The following is a 10,052-nucleotide window of genomic DNA, read 5'->3' on the forward strand; positions in this document are numbered from 1 at the left end:
TGTATGTCTGTTAACCATGTGAGTGCAGTGCCTGCAGAGGGCAGAAGAGGGCATCAGATTTTCTGGAACTGGAGTCACAGACAGCTGTGAGCTCCCGTGTGGATGCTGGAAACTGAATCTGGGCTCTCCACCCATGCTCTTAATCTATGAACCATCTCTCCAGCCTACTCCTAACTTTCTTTTAAGGGAAGTATAAGTAAGCACTTAATATTCAGGCATATAACCCAGACTCAGCATTAACTCCTGAACAAACTTACCTTACCTATAACTCTCTACATCTTGTGGTTTGAATGTCAAATGTCCCACACGGGCTCACATGTTTGAATACTTGATCCCTACCTGAAGATGCCGTTTGAGAAAGTTGTGGAACCTTTAGGACATGGAGTTTTGCTGGAAGAAGTAGGTCACTGGGGCTGAGCCTTGAGGCTTTATAGCACAGCTGCACTTCCTATAGACTCTGCTTTTTGAGTGCAGATACAGTGTGACCAGCCAGCCTCCTGCTCCTGCCACCATTCTGTCCTTGTTGGCTGTCATGTCTTCCTAGCCACAACAGAATTCATGTCCCTGGAACTCTAAGCCAAAAGAAGCCCTTTCTCCCTTAGGTTGCTTTTGTCAAGGTATTTTATCACGGCAACAGCAAAGTAGTAAGACACTAGATGATCTTTATATTATTAAGTATATTCGAGATGTCAAATATTTCATCCTTAAATATTTCAATGTCACATGAACCTTAAAAACCCAGTGTCAGTCAGGTGTGGTTTGCACACACCTTTAATTGCAGGGCTCAAGAGGCAGAGGCAGATGGATCTCTGTGAGTTTAAGGCCACGTGGGCTAAAAGAAATTGATGCAGTCCAGAGGACACTAGTTTAAGCTTGAGTACCCACGACAGCTCAAGACCCTCTATAACCCCAGTTCCAGGGGTTTCAATGCCCTCTTCTGGCCTCTGCAGACATTGCAAACACATAGTGCACAGACATACATACAGGCAAAACACCCATCACTTAAAATAATAAAAAGGGGAAAAAAACTTAATAACTTAAAATTTTAATAACTTAAAATTCCAACCCCAGTATTCTATTTTTCTATAGTTTAAAGAAACAAAACCTGAAAACTCACTAACATCCAGAAATAAAATTATGATGCCATTATCTAATCATTTCTACATAAAATACAGGAGTTAATGCTTCAACAATTTCATTGTCTGGTTTCATAATGACATCTAGTGGATTAAAAGTGCACTAGAAATGGTGAAAATAAAAACAACCATTGTCACAGGGTTGTGTAGACAAAAGTTCACAGGACCAAATCAGGAGGTCACCAGACATCCTTCACTAAGTCATCTTTTTCAAGGAAAAAGAATGAAAATGTATACGAACCTTTAACATTTCATAATACAAAGGCTCTTTATAACTGGATTTCTTGTCTCACCTCATTTCTGCGTTATTTCCTTATAAACTACCAACTACAAAGATTTCATCACTTATTCTAGCATTACAGATCCCACACTTTTCACTGTTCCTATCTCAAAAAGTCTTTGGAGTTTATCAATTTAGGTCCGCACACCAATTCAAAACAAGCAGTTCAATCCCACCTTTGCAGAAATTCTCTCTGTACAATTTCCTTACAATTTTAAAATTTGGAGTTTTCACGGCACAACTTTTTTGGTCAAGCACATTAAATGTCTATATTACTTACTAAATTTGGGGTATATCTACTTGGAAATGTAAACCCATCAAGGGTCCTATTTCACATATTAGTATCCCCCTACAAAACTTAACAAATATAATCTGTTCACTTACATGTTGACTGCGTGACAGGCCACACACTGTATTCTATAGAAAAAAAAATCCTTATTGCAATGAGATTTATAGTTATAATCATGATGGTAAAGACTGGATTTTCCTTCACTCTTATAATGTAACCAGTGTCTAGTTTAATAAACTCTTCATTTTTTTTATAAAGGGAGAATCTATGTGGTATCAAACTTTCTATTTTCCTGACCTGATTCCTGAAGACGAAGATTGTAAGTATTTATCACTATATCTGGCTCCTATTTATAAACTTTAAAAAAGAAAATTAAGATAATTATCAAAATGATTACTACAAATTATACAATGTCCCAGAACAAAGAGAAAAGTTTGAGGCAAAAGAAATTTCAAAACAAAATTCAAAGATCACAGCATGTGCCTTCCAACACTCTCTCTACTTACACATGTAGCCCAATTCGATTAGGACCAAGTACTGCGGATGTGAGTAAATCCTGAGTGGACGTGTGCTGTTGACATGGAGCAGACATGTCAAGGACCCCAGTGCCTTGGAAGTGGCAAAGCCTTCCTTGGGTGAGGTTAAGACAGATGCTCCATATGCAGATATTGATAACGTGTGCAGAAAAAATTCAACATAGCTTTCCCCACTCCCCCCAGGCATTTATGGCTCCTGATCCAGCTGTATACCATAATCCCCGCCTCCTTGATCCAGCTGTATACCATAAGCCCCGCCCCCTTGATCCAGCTGTATACCATAAGCCCCACTTCTTTGATCCAGCTGTATACCATAATCCCCACTTCTTTGATCCATCTGTATACCATAAGCCCCGCCTCCTTGATCCAGCTGTATACAAGCCCCGCCTCCTTGATCCAGCTGTATACCATAATTCCCACTTCCTTGATCCAGCTGTATACCATAAGCCCTGCCTCCTTGATCCAGCTGTATGCAATAACCTACCTCACTGTTGACCTCTACACAATAAACATGCTGAACTTTTGGCATATTGTAGCTTCTCCATCAAAGAGCCCAACACATCTGATCCCAGCTTTTCTGTACAGGTGCCCCTATATCCTGTCTTGTTGCCCCAGTTAGGTCAATCCCTGAACCTAAGTAAAACTCGGCAAAGTACATTAACTCAGGAAGTAGAATGGCTTTTATTTGCATGTGCTCATTGTTTAACACATTTTTTTCTTTTCTTCTCACTATCCCTAACTATGTATTTTAAAATAGGATGAGGAACATTTCTTAAAGTAGAGGTAAGCAACACATCAATAAAAGCTCAAGTAACCCAGAAAGGAACTGATTGGATGGGGAGTATGCTGCTACTCACGTGCTTTCAATTTTAATTAGATACATTTAAAAAGTCACTAGTTTTTCCAAGTATTCTGATATGCTAAGAATTTAAAATATTATTGCTTGGCATATAGTAGATAGTTTTATTATTAATTTAAAAAATAAAAGAGAAACAAAAAATAATAAATGAAATACTTGTAACTATATTGAATTCCTTAGCATCAAAGGTTAACATCAGTTCTGTCTGTAGCTACTAACTGGCAATAACATATAAAGAACATAATTTCAGTATAACTGGGAAACTCGATGTTCTTTGACTTAAGACTCTAATAAATTTTGAATTATACACTTTTAATACCTTTCTTTAGTTGGTTCTATAATGTCTTCTCAAAAAAGAATGTAATATATTATAATAAGGGAGATATGTATAATAAGGACCCCAGCACTTGGGAGACAGAGGTTGTGGGTCTCAGGTTAGCCTGAGCTACAGACATTATCAGCCAACCAGCCAATCAATCCATAAACAATTTTTTAAAATGAAAATAAGTACTATCATTCTAGTCCTCCCCCCCAAAAAAAGTGGCAATAAAAAAGTGAAGTTGGGCTTGAAAGATAGCTCAGCACGTAAAGAGTTTGCTGTGCAACTGTGAAGACCAGAGTTCAGATCCCCAGAATCCACGTAAAAATCCAGGTGAGCTGGTGTCCATGTATAAATCTCAGTATGTGAGAGGCAGAGATGGGGAACAGGAGACCAGGTTCAGTGAGAGACCCTGCCTCAATATATAAGACAGGAAGAGAGTGAGAAGGAAAATTGATGTTAACGTCAAACTTATACATGTGCACACACACACGTCTATACATACATACACTACACATACACACAAGAAAAAAAGTGAAATACAGTATATTAACTCGTAATCTCTATTTTATACCCTAAATATATCTATATGTTAGAGGACTGAGGGGAAGCATCACTAATATAAAATGAAATGTACCAGTACTTACAGCGTGAGCTTGTTGTTTAAACAACTGATTCTGATTCTCTCCGGCTTCTGTTGCATCCCCAAGCACCTGGGAAGGGGGTAACCTACAACTTCCAATAGCAGCATTCAAATTGCTGGGGAAAACACTTGTCCTTTTAGGAGTTAAATGTGTCGGATCTGAACATTGCATGGCTATATTGCCTTCCTTTTCTGCCTACGCAAAGGAAACGGGGGATAATGAGACTCTATTCCCTTCTAACACAAATAATCCCTCCCAGCAGCCATAAGATTTTCAACCAAAACAACAGAGTAGGGGGCAGGAAGCCTTAGCTGACAGAGTAGCCAACATTTACCAGGCACCTCTCACGTGCTAATAATTTAACCAGACTATCCCACTAGCTCTTCTACAATTCTGTAGGATTCAGTATCACATCATACTGTGATGGCTAACTGTGGCTCTCAACTGGACTACGTCTGCAATCAAGGAAAACCCAAGCAACTGGGCAACCTGGGAGGGACTTCCTTGATGGATGATTGAGGTGGGAAGACCCACTCTAATTCATTCTAGGAATTCAAACTTAAATCTATACCCAAAATCCTGACATTCTTTTTCAAGTATTTAATGAAAGGGGGGAAAAAAGGCAAGTCAGAACAACACAGGAATAAAAACAGTTTGCCTACATGAAAACTGACTGGGCTCGTCGATAACTGGATTTTAACAACACAGAATCAAAGGAGAAGCGATCCTGATGGGGCCTCACAGCTTATCTCACAGCACACAAGCTTCCCACCCAAGCTAGCTCACTTAGGGACTCACCGCTTTGTAGGACTTCTGAAGGAGTTGTTTTTTCCTCAGCTTAACTTGCTGATTTACCCGGTGTTGGACTTGTCTCTGAAAATGTTTCAGAGATTCTTGTTTTCTTCGTTGCTGCTCCTTTATTTCCTCTTCAATCATGTATGCTGAAGCCTTTGAAGAGAAAAGATAGAAAATGAACTTAAATGTCATCAGTTTTGCCCATGAGGAATGCCATGAATATAGAAAAGGTAGTCTATAATTGTGAAGACCGAGTCTCCAGAGGAGCAAGGAAAACAGAGTTAAGCCCACTGTCTAAGTGTAGCTAGCAAGTCCCAGGAGCTTAGCAAGTCAAGAGCTTTAAAAAATGGAATGTATGAATATCATATCAAATCCTAATGTTTTATTCAATCAACTAAAATCAAAGATGTCTTCATTAATTCTTAATGAACTTGACCCTGTGTCATGGCTTCTAATATCAGTAGACAGTCGAAATACCATATTGCTCACCATTCACCAGACATGTTTCCAATGTATAGTGCCTTCATACTTAGAATTAGCCACCCCCTTTTTGGGTGGAAGGGAGTATGTCACTATTATAGCCCCAGCTAGTCTGCAGCCCACTACACAGTTAAAGCTGACCTCAACCTCCTCCCTGTCTCCCAAGTGCCTTTCCCTCCATTTCTAATGTGGCTCTCCTTCCATCCATCTAGTAAATGCCTTCCTATATGTCAAGATTATCCAGCAATTTCCTCTGAGCTCTTGTGCTATAGCACATTTCATTTTAATATGAATAAAATGTAGCACTAATTCTCCTACTAGATTATGAATTCTGAGGGCAGGAAATGTTTAACACTCCTTTCTTTGGGTAATTTATATATGGAGGAAATAATGCTTAAATTATATAAAATTGGTCTTCAAAAATGATATATCTTAATCTAAACAATCAATTCTCTTGGTATTGACACTACTGTGTAGTCTTTTAACCCGCACTGAATTTTATCTATCTATGTATAAACAACAGAATGAGGCAGAAATGTTGGGTCTATGACTTACCCAACAAGGTCATTAAGTAACTTCTACTGAAGCTCTGGAAAGCTCACCATGGGGGAAAGCCAGTGCCACAAAAGAATTCTTACTGCTCTGAAACTCCCATGGTCAACGGAAACACAGCTAGTCAAACTAGCCAAATGACATGAAAGATATCCAGCCACCCCCAGATATTCTAGTCATCCTAGCCCAAATTACACACATGAAAAAGTCTTACTGAACACGATAGCCTGCAAAGACCCAAGAACTTTAAAAGCCAGAACCCACCAAGCTGTCCCAAATACATCCAGTTATTTAAGCCACTCAGCTGAAGCCCAGGACACCAAAGTAGATAAAGACACACAGTATTTCCTGCTTTATGCCACTATGTTTGCATGTGGCTTGTTATACAATAAGACAATGGGGGTATAATATGCAAGAGAGATCTTATATAAGACCACAGTGATTTTTTTTCATAATAATTTAATTACTAAAGAGAAATGAAGTTCCAAGCTATGAGGTTTTTATGCACTCTCAAGATCCCTTGGAATGTAGAATAGGTTATGCCCTTAGAGCAGCCAAGCAAATATTTACCCCATCTTTGAAATGACTGTGCTTGTTTATAAGGATGGCTTCCCAGATTAAATATGCAGAAGTAATAAAGAGCTCTACCAAATGCTTGATCAAACTCCCTTTGACTGGAACTGATAACAGGATTATTTAAAAATAGGAAAGGAGACAATTTGTGCGTGTTTCAAGACTTTAAATATTCTAAATGTGTGAAAACTAAAACTAAACTATTCTAAACAACAAAAAAGGTGTTATGGTAACAAATTTTGAACTGTATGATACTACTGAGATTATAAAGGTATCTTGGTCATTAAGAAGTATTGGGCCAGTGAGGTAGCTCAGCAGGGAAAGGTTCTGATGAGCGGAGCTCCATCGCCAAGGCCCACATGGCGGGAGGAAAGAACCAATTTCCACATACACAAATAAATAGATGGAATTAAAGTGTATTGACTTCAATAATTAATTTGTATCAATTTTTAATTATTGATTTCTATTTCACTCACCTTTTTCAGGGCTTTCTCTCCTTTACTCCCTATTACTAAAGAAATTCTGATGATATGCTTCATGTCTAAAGTGTTTTAATTTATTCTAATTTGTTCCCCTAAATCTAATCTCTCCCTAACCCTTATAACTTTGAGGCAATTAATTTAATTCAAACAGTTTGATCATGGAACATATTTATAAATATTAAATAGTGAAAAAAATCAATATTCCCCAAGACTTCCTACAGTTTGCCACTGCCCTGATTTTCAAATCCTGTCAAGTATTAAGTCTTCCACTCCAATCAATGCAACCCACGCTTATTATCCTGAACACTTCCTGCTTACTTTCTACTATCGTCAGTCCCCTTGGTAGGAAAATCATCTCATCTCTGCTTATCCAGATTGTTTTAAATTTTCATACCAACTAAGTCGCTTTGATTAAGCAAGACAGTCTTAGCACTTAATCACATGCAATCCAACTCTTGAATTCCTTTCTGAAAGGTGACAAGCTAGGCATAAATCAATGAATATGTAACGATATACATGACGAACATAAATAAAATTAACTTACTATATTGCATGGTTATTAATATTTGTAACTGGGGGGAGTTGATGACTTGGGTTTTGACTTGGCTCTTATTATATCTGACCTGGACCTCCCAAGCTGGCCTCAGATTCAGAGATCACCTGCTGCTGCTCCCGAGTGCCGGGATAAAAGGCATGTGCCACCATATCTAGCCATTTATAATTTTTATTATCTTTATCTTTTTGTGTATGGGTGTTTTGCCGCATGTATGTCTGTGAACCACGTATCTGCAGTGTCCTCAAGGACCAGAAGGTTTAGATTCTCTGGAATTGGAGTTAAAGACAGCTGCCTAATGGGTGCTGGGAATTCTGCAAGAGCAGCCATTACAGCACTCTTATCTGCTGAGCCATCTCTCTAGTCCCACATTTATAATTTTCAAAATTTATTTTGTATGTTTGTGTGTGTGTGTAGACATGTGCATGCCATAGTCTGATCTCATGTGTGGAGATCAGAGGATTTTCAGAAGTTGTCTCTCTCTCTCTCCCTCCACCTGGTTTTGAGGCAGGGTCTCTCTTTGCTTCAGGCTAGCTGGCCCACAAGCTTCTGCAAGATTCTCAGGTCTCTGGCTCCCATCTCAATACGGAAGTGTGGGGATTACAGATATACCCACCCCATCTAGCTTGTATCTGGATTCCAGGACCAGAACCTCAGGTCATCAGGCTTCACATGTACCTGCTAAGCCATCTCCCAAACCCTTATATAATATTTAAATGTGTCTTGTATCTCCTGTAAAATCAAGAGCACTAAGAATATATTTTTCACCCATGTTTAGTTCCTTGTCTACACTAAGAACACTGCAGATTTCCTGCATTCCATAAACACTTTCTGGGTATCTACATAAATTAGGCAATATTTAATATAAAAACGACTTGTGGAACATTTGTTCGCTATGCACAATAAAAGTTGAACAAAGAGCCAAGGGAGAGCCCGTTGAAACACTAAACAAAAACCTTGCAAAAACCGCTCTCATGTGTTAGCATGATACTCATTCAAACATTTCCATGTGGTAAACTTTCGGAAGGGTGTCCCTTCATCTGAAATGCTTCCTCCTGTCTGCAGCAACTGCATTTCTGTTCTTTCAGGACCAACAAAGACCATATCTTCTCATTCAGTCAACAGATATGTCCTAAAAGGCCTACTTTGCACCAGAAGAGGAAGGAACGAAGTCTCCTGTCCTCGCGGAATTTACAACTTTCTCTGTGTTTCTGTCAGGATTAAACTCTTTCTCTTCTATTTTCTTACTTCATTTTGCCTTGATCTTCATTTTAAAAACTTGTAAACTTTGAGCAGCTAATTAACATTTAAAGTGTGACCAACGGTCATTCATATCATGTTACAGAGTGTCTGCAAGATGTACACAGCAAACAATCAAGTTTGTGAAATAAACTATTTACTGGTCCACGAATTATGTTCTGTATGGTGAGTAATAAGTACTGAAATAGTACTTGATTATGCCAAAAAAAGATGGAAAATACATCATTATTGTATAATCCATACACAAGAATATAATCTATAACAGAATAGAAACAGCATTCTTCTGCTGTTCATCTCCAAGCACCAACAATTAGAGAAGTCTACTAAAAAAAAAAAAAAAAAAAAAAAAAAAAGGTGGCAGGGATCTCTGTACCTGGGTCAACTGACACTCACATGTGCGGGGATTTCCGAGCAATTTGGTGAGGCAGGTTCCACCCATGCCCCAACTGGTATTATGGCCTGGTTCCTCTCAGCCAGCACTGCCAAAACGTCCTTACTCTTCGTGGGGTTTAAAGCCAGGGGTAATTTTGTGGGATTCCGAGGCTTCTTGAGGGGCGCCATACCTCCTGGCATCTGACTTCTGCTTAGGAGAAAAGAGAGGGGCAAGAAATAAAAACGGAGGAAAATGGTTTGAAAATTACTTTCCGGGAGGAATGGAAATGAAGGGAAGGAGAAACGAGGATTGGTTTGGGAGACGGAAAACTGCTCAGAGTTGAGCATAAGTGGGCGGTGGGGACAGGACTTGGGTCTGAGAGGATGCCCCACGGCAGCGAGAAGCGCGGCCCCACCGGAGCCGGTGCAGGAGGGCGGGGAACCTGTGAAGCTCGAGCAGAAGCGCGGCAGTGACAGGGGAACCTGGGAAGCCTGGAGCCCGCTGCGACCCGAACCTCCTCACACTCAAACTCCGCGGGCTGCTACGGAGAGCCAGGACAACAAACCGCCACTCCGCGTCGGACGCCTGCCCTGCCCCTTCCGGCTTCGCGTCATCCCTCCGGGCAGGGAAGGTGCGAGGGGCGGGGATCCGGGCACTTGGGGGGGGGGGTCCGTCACTTCCGCTTCCTGCCCTTTGGATGGGAGGGCCAGAGCAGGTCGGGGAAGTCTCCGAGTTTAGGTTCCGCCTCTGCGTGCGCACTAACGCTGTAGTCATCTCGATTTTATTTTCATTTTTACTTTTTTGGTTCTTTTGAGACAGGGTTTTTCTGTATAGCCCTGGCTGTCCTGGAAATCTCTTTGTTGACCGGGCTGGCCTCGAGCTCAGAGGTCTGCAGGTCTCTGCCTACCAAGTGCTGGGACT

At 40.2% G+C, this 10,052-nt stretch overlaps 1 protein-coding gene across 1 annotated transcript in view; it reads right to left on the reverse strand.

Annotated features, from left to right (window-relative positions):
* The window catches only part of Ccdc15 (coiled-coil domain containing 15), a 71,215-nt gene extending 61,488 nt beyond the window's left edge, over positions 1-9,727 (reverse strand). The window contains exons 1-4 of the mRNA XM_026778956.1: positions 9,646-9,727; positions 9,152-9,338; positions 4,862-5,011; positions 4,067-4,258 (exon numbers count right to left, since the gene is read on the reverse strand). Of these exons, the coding sequence (XP_026634757.1) occupies positions 4,067-4,258; positions 4,862-5,011; positions 9,152-9,331 (522 nt within the window). The 5' untranslated portion in view covers positions 9,332-9,338; positions 9,646-9,727. The remainder of the gene's footprint in view (positions 1-4,066; positions 4,259-4,861; positions 5,012-9,151; positions 9,339-9,645) is intronic.
* Positions 9,728-10,052: the final 325 nt, after the last annotated feature.

The sequence above is a fragment of the Microtus ochrogaster genome, chromosome 5 (assembly GCF_000317375.1).
Source record: "Microtus ochrogaster isolate Prairie Vole_2 chromosome 5, MicOch1.0, whole genome shotgun sequence".
Lineage (NCBI taxonomy): Eukaryota > Metazoa > Chordata > Mammalia > Rodentia > Cricetidae > Microtus > Microtus ochrogaster.